This window comes from Cryptotermes secundus, unplaced genomic scaffold (genome assembly GCF_002891405.2).
Source record: "Cryptotermes secundus unplaced genomic scaffold, Csec_1.0 scaffold21, whole genome shotgun sequence".
Lineage (NCBI taxonomy): Eukaryota > Metazoa > Arthropoda > Insecta > Blattodea > Kalotermitidae > Cryptotermes > Cryptotermes secundus.
In genome coordinates, this window is record NW_019742548.1 from 1,777,139 (window position 1) to 1,796,264 (window position 19,126).

Below are 19,126 nucleotides of genomic sequence, written 5' to 3' on the forward strand. Positions count from 1 at the left end.
TATATAGATTGTACATATGGAGGCAAGTGCGGAACCTTGTGGCACCCTTGCAGCTATTTTTCTTGGCATAGAAAATTCGCCTTCTACCATGACTTTAAATTTTCACTTGGTGAGATGAGAAGCCATTAGCTTAATGCGACCTGTTGAAAATTCTAATTTATATAGTAATTTATATAGTAGGTCAGAATGCCATGTTGTGCAATTGGCTTTCTCGATATCTAAAAGTACAGTAGCCGTCAACATATGATTGTTGATATTTAGGATGACACAATCCACCAGCATGATACTGTGATCCGTTCAAAAGCCTAACTCACTTGCATTCAGTAAGTTTCTTTTCTCAGTATATAGTTGGATTGTTCTTAAAATCAGCTTCTCAGTAGTTTGCCCGTAGTGGACATGAGGCTGATCGGACATAAGTTTGGGGGGAATTTTGGGTCACAAGTCAGAGCCTCTGCATGGACCCAACAGAAGACACGACCTCCAACAGTTCTTCTCTTGTTGCATGAATAATTATTGCGGAGATCGTTTGATTCAGTTGCCATGGAAACATGTTTACAGAGCCATTGCCTAGCAGCAAGCATCTTCTCTGATAAACTATTCTGGCTTTCAGCAGACATGTCACAGTAATTTAAATTATCATCGCAACACTGGTGTAGATAGCTTTTATACAATGTTTGCATGCTGAAATTAGGATAATTCTGAATTATCCACTTTATTTTAGAATTCATGCTTTCTGTCGTAGCCATCAGCACAGGTAAGGTAGAATGTACTACCATTTCTGTAGTGCTTCAAGAAAATTTTGACTGTTTTCCAGTGCTCTGTATTGTGGTCACATGTTTTTGATTCAGTTTCATTTTTGAGTGATTACTGTTTTTTTTATATGTATTTTCTTTTTACAATCAGCTTCATATAAATGATAGACATTTTGTATAGATGTTAAGCTCCTGTTGCTATGAGACATTAATACTTATTGCCCACCTATAATTGAGACTATATTACCATATAACTTGTCTCTTTCTTATTTTTATTATAGCATTTTCAGATTTTGTGTAATATAAAAAGGGTGACTATTCTCGCAGTTTAGTGTTGCCTATCCAATTTTGAAAGTTCTGGTGGCAGATAACGCCTGTTTTTATTTTATCCATGTGTTGGGGTTGGATTTGGCACTAACTTCACCAACAAGTGGCTGTCACTCAGTCAGTATAGTTTCTCTTGTTTGTTAGGGTTGTATGCACGAGTGTCAGTGAAAGTAAAAAGGTAAAGTTGTCCCTGTGCTTAACTAATTAAGCACTATGCCATTAAGCCCCTGTTATCCATTGGATAGGAGGCTGGGTGGGCCCCAGAGCCAGTCTGGATGACATGGAAAAGAAAAATTGTGAAACTACCGGGACTCGAACTCCGACCCCTAAGTCGTCCAGCCCATAGGAAGTCCATATACTGACTGCGCTAACCCAGCTCACATGGGTGTCAGTATGAAGAAAAATCTTATGAATAAAAAAATATGAGCAAATTTAACTCTTTTTTAAGTAAGGAGCTTGGATATCTCTTAGCTTATCAATCCAATAAATCACTCAATCACTGATGGATGGACCAAGAAAGGGAAAATTTGGAAGGGAAAAACAAGACATGGAGAGAAGTGACACACTTAACGCTGTGGGAGAACAGACAATATTGGAAACTTCTGTCATATACTCAGCTTTCACAAGAAGAGAGGACAGAAGAAGAACTCAGATACATAATGGAGGGTTCCACAGTTTACTCATCTGAAATTGTTAAGGTGATCAAATCAAGAAACATGATCACAGTGGATCATACTCGTACAATATCCATTGGAGGAGAAAACAAATGCTTACAAATCTTTGGTTGGGAATTCTCTGAAGGAAAAAGCCTTTTGGAAAGCCTAGGTTACATAGCAGGATAACATTGAAATAGCTCCTAGATGTATTGGGGCATATGGTAGTGTAGTTGGTTGAGACACTATGTTATAAGCCGGAAGGTCATGGGTTCGATTCCCGATGAGGTGGATTTTTTCAATTCACATAATCTTTCCAAACGCACTATGGCCCTGGGGTTGACTCAGCCTCCAACAGAAATGAATACCAAGAATCTTCTGGGGGGTGAAGGGCAGACAGTGCGTAAGGCTGACAACCTTACTGCCATCTGTTAGCCGACTGTCTAGAGAAATGTGGAATCCTCTCTGCTGCTGTTTCCCCCAAAAGGAAACGAAACGTCACAGCAGCTCATTGTTCGTGTCAATCAGCCATTAAAAACAGACAAATTATAAAAGAATCACTGAGAAAAAATTAACCAAACTCTAATGTAAACTTTTCTGATGACGCCAGCTGGCATACTGATTCAGAAAAGTGCTGCAAACAACCACCTAGGGGCGGACACCTGTACTACAAGCGCCCCACCTTCTAGAAACAAATTCCGTTTTTTTTTGGATCCCTCTTCATATTTATTTGTTTTTTTTTCTTTCCTTTTACTTTGTCCACTTATTGACTGTTAGCTTATGTTGCTTTTCTCTTTAAAGAAATTTTGTTTCTTTGTTCTGTTAAATCTGTTCTGCACAGAAGTAGCAAATAAAAGTCTCACTTTGTATGGGAGCACTGCAGTGTGATCTAGTTTCACTTTTGGTTCATCAACTTTATAAAACAGAGGTTACAGCTCTTATAGTTACTCTTGCTTAACCTGTCCTGTGTTGGTAACATTGTCTGAATACTTGTATTTAGCAAACACAAAACTATATGAAGTTTATTTGTTTCTGCCTGCAGTCTACTGAGGTCTTGCAATTTGTGAGACGCGACCTGGATGAATTCTCTTCTGCAGTGAAGAATGAAGCTAGTAATGTTGTCAGTTCTACAACTTCTGCTCTGAAGGATAAATTAAGAGTGAGCCATATTTCTCTATTTTTTCTTGAAGTGCCCAAAATACTTATGGGAGTGATTATTTTTTCCTTTGTTTTATAGTCTTTTGTACTGTTGTGATTTAGTTAGAAAATATATTTGTCCATTACTAGAGATCATATTTATTATTTTTGTTTATTTCTTGCATTTACAGCTACATGAACCAGAATCAGCAGCAAACACTATGAAAAGAAGTGTATCATCATTCTTTGGACAAGTCAGCAGTGTGCTGAATCCCACTCCAGATGATGAGGATGAAGAGGCAATTGTCATCCATGACTCCCAACCTGTAGCGCTAACAAAGTTCCAGGTTATGCTTATTCAGTAATGTATTTTGTCAGTTATTTATAGGGATAAATATCTTGAATTTCTGAGACTATCATGACTTTCCTACTATTACTGAGGATGTTCAGGATAATTAATTATAATAATATCTGCTTCGACACAAGGCTGTGATGACTGCCTTGGCTCAGATTATAGAGAGGTACTAACATAGAAGTCTATAAATGGAACTTCCTCACTTCTGCTCCCACACAGTCTGCTTAATATGTAGAAATAATTTATCACAACAAGTACTTCAGTTTGTCAGTCAAACTAAAAGCCATTGCAGAATATTCACAAAGGCTAATTGAACGAAGTTTCTCATACAGAATTGTTCCTAGATTGTTACATTAAAATTTCAGTCATCTTGATTGTTTTAGACTCTTATTTTGTATGTACATACACATTTTATTCCATGCAGATGCTACATGTATGTCTATGAAAACAGGTCACATAAAAAGCACCATTGAAGACTTTGTCCTACTTTGGCAGTGCGAAACAGGAAATTGAAGTTATGTTCTACACCATATGGCATAGGAAAGCTTAATTCTGTAATAGTAAATGTACCATTTGTAGTACAGTATCAGACGAGAGTCAGCATACCACCTTGCACTGTTCAGAATCTCTGGGGCACTAAATGTTAGGTCTTTTATGACTTTTATTAGTTTATGAGTTTCAGATTACTGTGGCAGAGGTTTTTAAGATAGGCCATATTATACATGATTATCATCAAGAATATCATGAATTAAGTCTTTTCATCTGTTCTAGCCCCCGTATGTAGTATACTTTGTCCGTTCAGCTCTTCTGGATTCTTTTCAAGTCTTGATTTCTTTAGGGCTGTATTTCAGTATCTGTTAAGCCAGTCTGGTGTCATCTCTTCTTCCATTGTGATTAACTAATTATACCTGTCTCTTATTCAGGTCAGAAAATTTGAAGTCTGCTTCCTGTATCTCCATTTCATTGTCCCACCAGTAAACTAAGTTCTTCAGGAGTATGTCTCAAGAGACTTGAATTCTTTTTTACTCTGCAAACCAATGGCATTAAGGTAAAGTTTCAATAGCTGTAAAATACTTTCTTCTAGGTTCTGCAGCATGCACTTGTGACAAATCCTGACACATTCCTGACTGATCCAAAAATGGAATATGAGAAGCAATATGAAGCTTGGTTAGAAATTCTTGAAGATCAGCTGACTGCAGACAGACTATCGAAACTGATGGCTGCTAATCCTGATTTACATTCTCAGTACACAACTTTGGTCCCAGATCAGGTAATGTCAGAGTCTACATTCATCACAGTAGATGCTTGCTCTTTGTTCCTAGATGACATTCAGTTCAAAACATATGTGGGAATTAGAGGATTGTAGACCAGTGCCCGGCATGCTTGCATAACCCTGATCTGTTTGTATCCTTAACAAAGAATTCCAGAAAATTAACATAATATCTCACTTTATAATTCTATATTGTAAACATTCTGTTTCATTTCATTGTATAGGTTACTCATATTTAACATCAGTTAGAACAACATATCATGAAGTTGTTTCACCATTACAGTGGATGTCAAGTTATCAACTGTAATGTAGTCATCTTCAGGCACCACATGAGGTATATCCTATCACATAAGCAAGTGTGCCATTATTTGCATTGTTAATTAATTTTGATAGTAAAAGCAGTAACCATGTTAGGTGGGTCCCTTGTCACCACGGCATGGTACGTCCTCAGGTTGCAAATGGAGGAGACGCCCTCCAGGTATGGAGGGAAGCTGCAAATATATTGAATAAGCAGTCTCGGACAGCCGACAAGGGGTGGTCTTCCAGCTTTGGGGTTGGACGTGGGGCTAAAAACCCCTCTCCATAAAAAAATAAGCTTGTTACGAAAATTCTCAAGAATCTTTGGATAAACGGTTTGAGAACAGGGTGTTGAGGAGAATATTTGGACCGAAGATGGATGAAGTGACAGGAGGTTGGAGAAAGCTGCATAATGAGGAGCTTCATAACTTGTACTCTTCTCCAAGTATAATTAGAATGATCAAGTCAAGGAGGATGAGGTGGGCAGGGCATGTAGCATGAATGGTGGAGAAGAGGAATGCATATATGATATTGGTGGGAAAGCCAGAAGGAAAGAGATCACTGGGAAGACCAAGGCATAGGTGGGTAGGCAATATTAAAATGGATCTTAGAGAGATACAATGGGATTGTATGGTTTGGATTGATCTGGCTCAGGTAGGGACCAGTGGAGAGCTCTTGTGAACACAGTAATGAACTTCCGGGTTCCATAAAATGCTGGGAAATTCTTGAGTAGCTGCAGATTTTGCTTCTCCTCAAGAAGGGCTCAGCTCCATAAGTAAGTAAGTAAGTAAGTAAGTAAGTAAAAGCTATTAAATCTAAGAAGTGTTAAGGTTGAAATTGGTAATGAACTCTACATATTAAAATGCTTCAATGTTATAAAGTCTGACATGTTTTTCTCCTTATTTCCCTGCAGTAATATGATTTACAGGTGATGTGGGTGCAAAGTTTTGTGATGTTTTCATATGTCTGCTGCTAAGTGCCAATCAGTAACAAGCAGCAAACATAGGAAAAGGTCACAGAACTTCACACAAAGAACAGAGTGCAGACATCACCAACAAGATCATATGATCATAGGAAACTCAGGGTGTCTAAGTGTGATGTGTCATTGTTGTGTATACTGCTAAAATAAATTAGTGATTAGCTGTAACTTAATTTGTTTGCTGTGTACACAGGGATTTTAACAGCTTAAAAGTTCAAGCTTTCTACCTTCTAGAGGCAAACTGTGTCCTTCAGATTCAGGACATGTTAATTAATACCTTCCATTTTTAGCAGACAGGCTTTTGCTGTTCTGTATGTATATAGAGTCTTGTGTTTTGTGTGGCCACAAATGAACTAAAAAAATGCTATTGACATATTATATAGAACATAAATCAGAGCTATGCATGAAAGAAGGAAGAATTTTATTTTAAGGTTAAGGGTTAAGTCTAATAGAATTAATCAACACATTATCACGTTGGACACTAATAGATGGAGTCTGAGACACGGGAAAGTAGGCATCTGAATTAATGCCTTACATGTAATCTGGACACTACAGAAGAGACTTTTTTAGTATGATGTAATAATTTTTAACAATTTTATAGTAATGTCACAACAGGTTTGTGATTTTACACATAAGCCTTCAAGTTTATGTACATCAGAAAAGCTACTAACACATCAGCCAGTATTTACAATGTAAACAATAGTAGCAGTTTCACTGGATTGAATGAATGAACGTATCCTGATGATGACTGACATGGTCAAAACATATAGCTAGGTTATTATGTATGATGGCAGTGATAATGGCAGACAACAGCAGCAATGACAGTGATAAGAATTGTATACAAGGTTATGTTGAGGGTGCATATATAAATGTTAACTGAAAAAAGAACAGCATGATGCTAAGTACAGTATTTCAAAACTATTTTACCACAAGAGAATTATTTAGTGAAGAGCTACATGGTGCAATCCAAAAGTTCCCAAAATATATTAATAAAAACTATTAAATCTTACCTAGATCTTATTCTGCACCATCACCTTCAAAGTAGTCCCCTTGGGAGCGCATACACTGATCCCAGCGTTTCTGCCACTTTTCAAATGCATCCTGGAAGTCTTTCTTTGTTAGGGTGCTTAGTACCGTCTGTGTTTCCGCTTGAATTTCCTCAACTGTATCAAATCTTCACCCCTTCAACTTGATTTTCATCTTCGGGAAGAGAAATAAGTCGCATGGAGCTAAGTCTGGCGAGTACGGTAGGTGGGGAAAAACTGTCATCTTGTTTTTAGCCAAAAATTCCTGCACAATGTAAGCCGTATGTGGTTGTGCGTTGTCATGGTGGAGTACCCAGTCGTTCGTGCGCCACTTCTCTGGACGTTTTCTCCTCATGTCCTCCCTCAAACGCCTTAGAACATCGCGATAGAACTCTTTATTGACTGACCAGGAGCGACGAACTCCTTATGAACAATCCCGTCAGTATCAAAAAAACAGATCAACATGTAAGCCGTATGTGGTTGTGGGTTGTCATGGTGGAGTACCCAGTCGTTTGTGCGCCACTTCTCTGGACGTTTTCTCCTCATGTCCTCCCTCAAACGCCTTAGAACATTGCGATAGAACTCTTTATTGACTGTCTGACCAGGAGGGACGAACTCCTTATGAACAATCCCGTCAGTATAAAAAAAACAGATCAACATGGACTTAATGTTGCTCTTGACTTGTCCAGCTTTTTTTGGCCGAGGTGAAGAAGGGCTCTTCCATTGCGATGATTGCTGCTTGCTTTCAGGGTCGTAGCCATAAACCCAACTTTCATCACCAGTGACAACCTTTGAAAGAAAGTTTGGATCCTCTTGAAGCTGTTGCTGAAGTTCCCTGCAGACTTCCAAGCGATGCTGCTTCTGTTCATTTTGCAGCAGTCGTGGCACAAACTTCTCTGCAATCCTCCTCATGTTCAGTTACTCTGACAAAATTCATTGACATGTACCATAACTCAGTCCCAAGGTGTTACAGAGGTCTTGGATGGTCAGTCTACGATCTTACAGAATCAGATCCCTAACTTTCGCGACATTTTCTGGTGTTTTGCCCGTTGACGGCCGTCCCGAACAATCGTCATCATCGGTCGATGTTCGGCCATTTTTAAAACACTTATACCAGTTGTAAGTTTGTGTCTGGCCTAAACTGTTTTCACCAAATCTTGCTTCAACATTTGGTGCGTTTCTGTAGCGGTTTTCCCAAGTTTGAAACAAAACTTTATACAGACACGCTGCTCTCTCAGGTCAGCCATCACAAAACCGCAAACTCACAGAAACACAACAATGGAAATACGTTCACCAACAATAAACCCAACCACTCAACTCGATGCCGCTTGCCACACTGATTCAAGAAGGATGTGTGAGGAGACACCTAGTGGTATTTCGATGTACTCATAACCATTCGCACGCAAAATTCAAATTTCGGAAACTTTTGGATTGCCCCACGTATATCCTCTGAGATGTAATGCCATGTGGTCCAGTGAAAGTCAACTGGCATTCAGTGGACTACATGGCGTCATATCCAAGAAGATAGAACTCTTCATGACCACCACTGTGAGAACTCAAATCCTACATAGAATTATTCAGAACCTCATTAACTGCAACTGAAGTTGCTGGTTCCATTGTGTAAAAAATTTTTGTTTGACAGGTATCACACCTAGAATTCTGGCAGCGATATTTATTCCGCAAAGCATTACTGGAGGATCAACAAGCTAGAAGGGAAGCAATGCAGCGAAGAGCTGAGAAAGAGAGACAAGCAGCAGAAAATTTTCAGTGGGATCAAGGTAATCAGTCTGGTTAGAAACTACGTAATTAATTTATTTACTGAAAATGCTCAAGTAAAGAATTCCCTCAACCACAGAATACTCTATTTAAGACTGTATTATGTGCCACTGTCTTCTCAAGATAAAAAGAAAAATAAAATTTTTTTTGCAAGACTTGTGTACACCATTAGAAGTGCATTCATGTATACACATGCATACATCTATGATTACAAAACAAATCTTTCTTTCCAGTGTTTACCAACTACCGTCAGTGGTTTACCACACATTTTTCAGAATATGTTTCTTTGCTATTATTTATGGGGATATATACACCAGTATTTTATACATTTTGCCATGAATGTGGTGTTAGATTGTAAACAAATTTCAGATTGATGTCAAAATAATACAGTTACAGTAGCATAGTTGGTTATTAGCTGTTACCTTTGATGTGATGCATATGCAGTTCTTGCTTGGTAGATACAGTAATTTCACTTCTTTAAAAATCACAGTATTATCATGTTGAATGGCAAGAAATATAATTCATGTATTTTATCTTTAATGCCTTGTTATATAGGTGGTTGGATTAATGAATACAGCAGATAAAAATGCAGACAAAAGGATGTATTTGTTTTAAGTTCTTTATGTTCACTGCATGAAATGCATAATGAGGAGGTAGTATCTGTAGTTTTCATTTACCCAAGTACTGAATGGATTTTGATGAAATTGTTATTGCTGGTTTATACCACAAATTGTTGGGACAGTATAATTTGGTTTGCATTACTTTGTATCCTGAAGCTACAATCAGATTTGTGTTACATTCTAAAAGAAGGCTTAGTTTAAAAAAGATACTATACACAGCTTTCAGTGTAGATGTCCCTGAATCTGAAACTTTAATTGAAACATTTTTTGTTATGATAAGAACTTCAAAAAGCAGACAAAAAGAAATGTCTGACTGTACAGCATATCTGTAGTATGTTTAAGCCTTGTAACAACAAGCCTGTATCTGCAGTGACAGCTTTGTACCTATGATGGAGGAGCACTTGGCAGTGGAATACACAGAATTGCAAAGAACACAATTGGAAAATCTATGCATTCCAATGCAGTACAGGATGAAGGGGCAGCAGAGTAGAAATATAAGGCTGATGAGTGCCGGAGAGGGCATAGTTTGTGCCCTGATAAGGGCAGTGTGCATGGACCTATGTGGTTCTTCACGGAACCACGTAGTTTTGTGCACACTATCCTTATCAAGGCACAAACTCTGCCTTCTCTGGGCACTCATCACCCTTAAGTCTCCACCTTGCTGTCCCAGCTTCCTTCTACTACCTCTGCACCTTCATCCTCTACCACAAGCCTAGGACCCAGGCACACAACTTCTCTCCCACACTCCTTAGTTCTGTATGCACCATACCCCTACTACTTATCCCTTATTATTTCCTAGACCAGCACAAATGGCGCTTCTCAAGGCCCAGCTGGTTATCCTCTTCTTGTCTCCTGTTGGTTCACTTCATTGTGTCTCAGAACCAATGGATGCAGGTCAGCAGGAACTGACCTGCTGTTTTCCAGTTCCCTCTGTTTCATATATAATCTGAAATGTCAGCAAGCCAATTGCTCTGCATGCCACCTGCTTTAATACTGGCTTCTTCCTTGGCTTATTCTTTTACTCTGAAGAGGAGATGTTCCTCCAATACTTCAGTTTACTTTTAACGGACTACGCGGCATTATATCCCAGAAGATAGAACGCTTCATAACCACCTCTGTGAGACCCTCAAATCCTGCATACTATTTCCATTGTTTATGTCGTGAAATTTTGGTCGTAGGTTTGTAGGTATGGTAATTATGTCACTACAGAAATATTATCATATTTCATATCATTCATGCCATAGGCATAAAATCCAAAGAAAGTAGATGAGCACTTGTAGTTGGGATGCTTTGTGTTTGATGACAATCATTGTTTCTCACAAAACTTCAGTATGGGCTTGATAAGTGACATAAGAACTAACCAGATAATGACCCTTAAGATGGGATACTGTGCCAAGTAAGGAATCCAGAGGGCATGATATGAAAATAAAAGAGTTAATAATTGGCCTAAATAAGGAGTTTATAGATGACTAAAAGAGGTAACTTTTATTACAAATTAACCTGGTATAGGGCTTGTCTATGGGAGACCATATTTCAGTTTTATGAAACGGTAAAGTAACAAAGCACATTTTCCAGAGTATTTTTATGTCTTTGTGTAAACATGTTTCCAGAGTTTTTATCACAAAATTTTGAAGAATTGTAAATTTTATGATAAAGTAAAGTAATTTTTATGGCTTAGGAATGTCTTACTGTGATTGATTTACTTATAGACAGTATTGCATGTTAAGATGCAACAGTATCTCTTGCAAGATGGAGGTCCTCACAGTGGCAACTGTGGAGATTGCTCTCTTCTGGGATGTTACACCATGTGATTCAGTGGATGATTACCAATGTTCAGGAGGAATGTGCTACCTCCATCTTCAGGGTCACTCCTCTACCTTGAGTATTGAAGCAGCAGGTTCCTCAAAAATGTTACTACTGATCTACAAACGTAGAGGGAATTGCATTACAGAAGACAATCATCTTCAACACATGATATTATGTGATTTCAAATAAAGTTATTAATAGAGGGATGAGGAAACAAGTTTGCTGGACCCAGTATGAGAATATTATATTTATGATCTGTAATAAAATGTTTTTGACAGTCAGACATAGTTAACAGTATCTTGAATGGGGCATTATCTTCATAAATGAAAAAGAATAATGTTGCACATCTTTCATAGTGCAGTTTTAAAATTAAAACTATAAACATTATGGTCATTATCATACTAATAAGGAGTCACATAAGCAATCTAAATTGTGAGACTTCCTCATTATTCACAGGTGACATATCTCTGTAGGTACTGGTACTCATACATCATGTTTGAAGCAGTTTCAGATTTTTTGATATCATAATTCCTCTAAGCGTTATTTTATATAATGATTGTACAGTTCCATTTAAGATAAAATAATATATTTTTAAACCTATAAAAATTCATTCTATTCTACACCTTTCCATGAAGAACTATTCAACTCCTAAGTCTGAACATGTGTTGGACATTTTCCTTTGTCTCACTTTTGGTTAAAAGAACTTTCGTTTTTTCAACCAAGAAGGAAACAATGAAAATGTCTAACATGTATATCTGTTCACTCAACCCCTGTCTGGGAAGCTTGCTGTAGACATAATATATAGTTGCTGATCAGCTGTGCTTACTTTCAGAAAAAGACTTTGGTGCCAACATTGAACTGACTGAAGAAGAACAGACACGGCTGTTACTTGAATATGAAAAGGAGTGCGAAAACAAGAAATTACTGCGAAGTAGCTCAGAAAGGGACAGTAGTGAAGATGCTATGATGTTGGCATATAATGTGAGGGACAACCATTACTCCCCTGTTATCTCTGAGAGCATATCAGAACCATACATAGCAACCAAGGTAGACAGCCATCAGGCCAACTCAGATGATAACATAGCCAACAAACAAGAAAAACTGAACAAGTTTGCAGAGAAAGGAGAATTCAACATAGATGAACCTACTGGCTTTAAAACAAAGGAGAAGAAAGACATGGTTATTGTCACTGATGGAAATAGCTGTCACACATCATCCTGCTCAGGAGACAAAGGTACAGTAACCAAAACTGAATTTTAGCACTGTACCTGATAATCATGTACTAAGCACCATTTCAATCAGAGCCAGATCAAGATTTTGAACTCCTCAGAACGCTGTTAATGCAATGCATGTTATCTTTATCCATATGTCCATCCAGAGATTGTCACTGTTTTTCTCAGTTTTAAGTACTAGAATTATTATTTGATTAAACTATTTGTTAGACATTTATTTTACCAGTCTATAAATTTACATATTTATTTTACTTTTGGCCATTAACTAAGCTATGATTGTATTATTTATTATTATTATTATTGGAGGGCGTGGGTTTCCCCATGCACCACGACTAGTAGTCTATTGTACGACCCCCTTTAATTTCTATTGTCACCATACCCTACCAGTACTGGTGCTCACTATCAGCCCCACTCTGCCAGCGAGGTCAGCCCTCTTCTGGCACTGGTACCCGATACTTCCCCATCTACCAGAGGCATTGGAAACTACTTGGGCAGGAAACGTTTTGCCTAATTTTGCTCAGAGGTCTCCTAGAGACAGGATCTTTTACGTGCCGTAAATCTACAACACAGGACCCATAGCTTAAAGTCCCTCCCGGAGGACTTGTTCCCTGAATTTTTCCGCCCTTAAAAATTCCACAACCTCTGCCAGGTTTGAACCTGCGTACCTTGAGTCATGAGGTGGGAATGTTACCCCTAGACTACGGAGCCGCTAAGCTATGATTGTAAATTTTATGATGTTTCATTATTTTATCTTTACTGGCGATACCATGTTTCAGTGTAAATTTTTAGATTTTAAGGCACCAGCCTGTCAGCTCTTTTATAGATTTGTGTGGCCATTACTTTTAATGCTCGAACTTCACATTAAAACATGCCCTCCGACAGAATGACTTCCACACATCAAAAGATCATTGTAAATGCCAGTCAGCCAAATGTATGAGTATATGAGGGCAATGGAGGCATAGTTGCACCATTTGAATTTAACCTGTCACTCAAGAAAATTACATGATTTATGAAACGCAGCAAGTTTGAGTTTGTAGTATTGTGTTTTGAAATGACAGCTCTCAAAACTGAAAAATCACTTAGCATCATATCTTTGACCAGTATAGCCATATGTTACATGCTCAGTCACCCAAATTTTATATTAAAGTTTTGATTTGACTTACTAAGTCACAAATTAGAGTGACTTACATCTTTTGATTATATTAACTGAGTCAATTTTATGAGCATAACTGGTTTTAATTACAAAGTTTCAGACTTTGAAACTGCCAGCAGTGCATAAAAGTATGCATCTCCATATACTTGAACTTGAGTGTCTTCATGATGCCTTCTAGTAGTGAATAAATTAATCTCTGTCCACTGATTCTGGAGTTTTGGCGAGTTTAAACCCCCTGATATTCCCATGTTCCCCATCTCCATAGTCAGTCCAATAATGTTTCAATTATCTGTCCTTAATTAAATTTACAGTAATCACCTCTTACTGGCACCCAGTCCATAATTAATCCCTATTAATTTTTTCCCCCTTGGCACTACAGCCCCAGTGGGCCTAGGCCTACCTCCATGAACTCCGTTCACTTCGGTTTTACTAGATCTTACACATACGGTAGGACTCCTTGGGCAAGTGATCAGCTCATTGCAAGGCCTCTACCTGTAGACAAACAGAAAAACGCACACAAACATCCATGCCCTGAGTGAGGTTCGAACCCACGATCCCGGCTTCCGAGCAAGCGAAGACAATGCATGCCTTAGACCGCTCGGCTACCGTGACTGGCCCCTATTAATTATCAGTTATAATAACCCTGATAAGAAGACATGAATCAGGTATGAGACGTTCAACCATAAGAGGACAGTAGGAAGATAAATATTTATGGACACTCATTTACATATGCTTTTGTACTGTTTAACTTTGTATCTTCAACAGTAGCAATATAGTGACCTATGAGCTTGTGATGTAAGAATAACAACACTATGCAAAGTATGATCTTAAAATTATGTGTGGTAATAGATCTTTGTAAAATTTGAAACACTAATTGGATAACTTTTAGAAGAAAAAAAAAGCAGAAATGACATAGTGAGTGCTGCAAATCTGATGTTATATACAGTGAATCATTATGATTTGACATAGAATTTGTATGGTGACATGCTGTGAACAAAGGTTGCATTAAAATCTACATGACCTAATTCTTCAGAATCTTAAAATGCACTGTGCCAATAGGATGTGCTATCAGTATATTCCTTTGAACTGATAAGCAGGTTAGGAAATAGATTGTAAAGGGTTCTGATGATGATGGATGGCACACAGAATTACTGGGCTTTTGGACTTTTCCATCGTCTGGAATTCTAGGTAATAGAGGACACGATGTTTCAGAAACTGGATCTGTTTCCATCTTCAGGTGAGGGAGAAAGGACCTCCTCTGTTAGCTAGAATTCCAGATGATGGAAAAAATTCCAAAAACCCAGTAATTCTGTGAAGTTGGGAAATGTATGCACAGCGTTTAACTATCTTGAAAGTCATAAGGAATGTGGAAAAACTGCATGGGGCATAAAATATGTTTAGAAGTTTGTGACAATGGTATGTTAACGAATTTATTGACTTTTTTGACATTATCCATTATCCTGTTTCTCATTAAAAATAATGTTTCTGAGACTGGACTGGTCTGGAAATAGAGACTAGGTATATCGATTGGGTTCCAACTGAGTAGGCTTTTTATTTGAGCATGGAGGCAAGAGTCCATTCTCTGAAACATTGTTTCATTGTATTAAATCAACAGGACGCTGGATAATGCGCAGCAAGTCAACTCACTCACTCACTCACTTACTCACTTATGGAGCTGAGCCCTTCCTGAGAAGCCGCCAATTGTGCAGCTACTCAAGAACTTCCCAGCATGTTATGGAACCCAAAGGTTCATTATCATGTTCACAAGAGCCCTCCACTGGTCCCTATCCTGAGCCAGATCAATCCAATCCATACCATCCCATCCTGTCTCTCTAAAATCCATCTTAATATGGTCAACTCAACAGGTGCATTAAATGTGTGTTTTGTCTCTGCAAATTTTGTTCAAAACACTTTTCATTCCCATAAATATATAGCTAGTTATGCTTGAGATGCACATAAAACACATTTAGATCTTTTCATAAACAGTTATTTCTGTCTGATTTTAATAAAACTGGAATGTACTGAAAAGTTCTAATAAATCTTCCCAGTATCCCATTTCATAAAAATCCATTCATTGATTCTCCAGTTACATGCGGGTGAATGGACAGACAGACAAGTTATAAGGTGCATTGTGCAACTGTTTGTTGCAAATATGTCAGGCAGAAAGTAAGAAAAAGGTAAAATTTATAATATGATAATATAAAGCTTGTAGAAGCATGATCAGTTATATTTTAATTAAATATATATTCATGAACATACAGACCTATAAATTCATCTGGGTGGACCCTTTATTTTATTACTGTTGATAATAAGAGACTGGTAATCAGAATTCAGAAGACCATTGTTTATTGTGAGTGTACAAATCCAGAAATTTGTACATAGTGTACATAGTGTGGGATGTTCATTTTTTTTTTTAATTCTGTTGGAAACCACATAGGGTATGCAAAAAATCTGTATGGAATGTGTGTTCTACAACTTTCATTCAAAACATTTTTCACCCTGATAAATATTTAGCAGGTTATGCATAAGACGAGAAACGAAACATGTATAGATCTTCATTTAAAGTGTCCATTATTACTGTCTGATTTTAGCCAAAATTGAAATATGTCAAAAATTTTGTTAACACTCCCCAATATCAAATTTAATAAAAATCCACATGGCAGGTCTCAAGCTATATCTTCCATACATACAAATGTACAGAGATTTTTAACAAGCATTCCATGTGGATGTAAGTGCACCTAAATATGCTTATGTGCAGGTTGGTAATTTGTGTAAGTAATGTNGCACTCCATGTGGATATAAGTGTGCCTAAATATGCTTCTGTGCAGGTTGGTAATTTGTGTAAGTAATGTCCAGGATAGCCTTCAGACAAGCAAAGTTTTAAATCACATGTATGACTGCCTTATACGGTAATCAACATCCTAACACAGATTTGCATGGCCTCAAACAAGTCGTGCCTCTGCACTGTTACCATAAAATCTGTCAGTATTACTTTCTCATTTCTTTATAATGAAAGTCTAACCTTATGCAGTTATCAGTAAAATAGTTAACAGGGTGTCTTTGCAGCCCAGGCCTAGAGGCATTTACTTCTGTCTTGGTATAAGGCTGGCTTTCTGTGGCATTTCATAATGCACTGCATTTTATGACATGGAGTTGTTAGTATCCTGCCCAGAACAGGATCCAGTGATAAGTCCTTGTGAATGTGGTAAAGAACCTTTAAATCCCATAAGAGACAGGCAATTTCATGACCAGTTGTACTTGTTAATTTCTCAAAATGGACTTTGCTATAAGTTCTCTAAAGTTCTATGAAAATCCTGTCATCAAATTACTGCTGATGCTTTGTTGTAGAATGATCATGGACATGAGTTCCACAGAATCATTATTTTCTTCTTATTCAATTGAACACTTAGAATGAGGAGCCATTAAACACTAACTTAGTTCATTGCATACATGAAAGCTTCACATGTAGGTGCTTCAACATTTAATGTATAAATACAAAATGAATGTGTAGTACATAAAGAATCTAATTCTCACCTCCATCTAGTACCACAGTTAAGAATGGTGGAGCTATACCTGAACTCCCCCATACGCCTTCATGGAGCGGTGCGTAATTAATTAAACCCAGGGATAACTTTACCCTTCTCATCTAAAACTTTTCATTTGTCATGGGAAATGTATGTGAATGCATTTGTTGAGCACTGGTTACAGTAAAGGTCACAAAAACAGAGCAAAGTGATGGTATAGGAACATGTCCCTATAGGATCCATGAATAAGAATATGAATACTAACTTAGCTGCATTACTTTGCAGAAAGCAATGATGATGACTGGGAACAAGAATTTGACATAGAAGATGCAGAAGTGGATACATTATCTGAACAACAGTTAACTGGGACAGGAAAAGCATAGTGATCCTGAAGGAGTGCTGTGTAATTAAAAGCAGAACTACTGCAGTGCACTGCTGTTGTTCCAAGCTCACAAATTTTCTTGAAGGGTCAAGTATCTTGCAAGGTAGATGGTTTATATGCTCTTCGCCATACCTATAGTTAGTGTCTCATAACTTTAGCCACACGAAAAGGTAAACACTGTTGTGGAGCAGTGAAGCTGTATGTTTTCTTTGGTGACGTTCAGAGCTACTACCCGAGCAGAAAACATTGCCTACAGAGACCAGGAGTAAGTACAATACACCTGACCACACTCCAACACACTGCATTCCAAACTGGTAGTACCCACGCTGATGTAAGCTGATATGACTGCTCCGCAAGAGATGGTATGACTCCTGTACCACGGCTAGAGTTCCGAGGAACTAACAGTAGTTTAAGTACTGAATGCAGTACTTTGTGCCTGTTTTGACAGTAGATGGTCTACCCTAGGTGCAATTGACAGTGTTTCCTGTGGAGGAAAATCTTTGTTGGACATGAATGCTGTGCAGTTGGTGCAGTCTGTCTTCTCTAGGCCTAAGAACCTTCTGTGTTATAAAGTACATATTAAACAGATATGGAAATCTGGAACCTCATTAAAAGTATACTGTTTAATAGTAAGTACCAATACACACAGTTAACTGCATCATTGTTCAAATCAGTGTTCTGTTATTTATCAGCTCTTATACACATGATTTTTGCAGATATTTTGGTGTAAACTTGTACTTTTTAAAAATTTACAGAAAATATAAATTGTTTTAACTGTATCTGTTGAAACTGAATGTGAATGAATGTAAAAAATGCCAGTTATGAACCATGCCAAAAAGTAACAAGTAGACTTGAATAAAGAGCCTCCTTGCTCCATAACGAGGAATGTGCCTGGATAGAGAGTGTACTTTGAAATCATAGTTCTAATATGGGTTTTCTCATTCTCTTGAATCAGATGATTAGCTTTCCATCAGTCTCCAGATATCTTGCCATAATATCCTGAGCACATTTACAAGTTCTGTATTGAGTATTCCCATTTCTCCTCCCATTCATGCCATTTTTCTTTGTAATGTCTGTTTGTTATTGTCAACTATCATTAGTGTTATTCATCCTTCATCAGCAGCAACTGGAAAGTATACATCAGAAATATAAACCTTACTCACTCATTCTTCAATACAAGAAGAAACTGCATCAATGTTTGAGTAAAAGTAAAAGTGTATTCCCAACAAAGAGCTCACAGTTTTAAAGCTTTCTAAATTCATCCTTGATTTTTTAAATTTCTTTGCATATGCTGATCCTGGTTGAATAAGGTGACTGGATCTCATCAGATTCTACACAGAGCACATTGTCTGATTCTTTGCAATTAGTATCTTCAATAAACAGTTCCAAATTATTAGAATTGTACAACCTACTTCAACAGTAAAGACTACTGTGTTTCTTTTGTGCTGCCATAACTATAGCTAGTAGGCTGATGTTAATAGCTAACTTTATTTAATAATTTCAAATTACAGTGAAATTGCCATGTCCTGTACCTTAAATTGAGAAAAATCGTAAATGAGGGCTTATACCAAATTCAAACATAAAATGATGCTCCATTGTTAATTACAAATATTCTCATTAATCTAACAAAATTTGGCAAATATAACTAAAAACAACAAGAAATGCCATAGAGTGTGCCTTGTACAGCACACGCTAGTCAGGTCCATTCTTATGTCTCTGTTATAATTTTAATATTATATATATATAGTATTTATGTGGCTGCTGGTCACAGTAGCCAAGTCGTCTAAGGCATGTACTGTCTTTGCTTGCTTGGAAACCAGGGTCGTGGGTTCGAATCC

General features: G+C 37.6%; 1 protein-coding gene across 1 annotated transcript in view; it reads left to right on the forward strand.

The window, feature by feature from the left end:
• Positions 1-18,900, forward strand: part of LOC111873248 (BSD domain-containing protein 1) — a 30,117-nt gene extending 11,217 nt beyond the window's left edge. Inside the window, exons 3-8 of the mRNA XM_023867793.2 lie at positions 2,775-2,891; positions 3,061-3,216; positions 4,309-4,494; positions 8,438-8,573; positions 11,830-12,231; positions 17,192-18,900. Coding sequence (XP_023723561.1) covers positions 2,775-2,891; positions 3,061-3,216; positions 4,309-4,494; positions 8,438-8,573; positions 11,830-12,231; positions 17,192-17,289 — 1,095 coding nt within the window. The 3' untranslated portion in view covers positions 17,290-18,900. The remainder of the gene's footprint in view (positions 1-2,774; positions 2,892-3,060; positions 3,217-4,308; positions 4,495-8,437; positions 8,574-11,829; positions 12,232-17,191) is intronic.
• Positions 18,901-19,126: the final 226 nt, after the last annotated feature.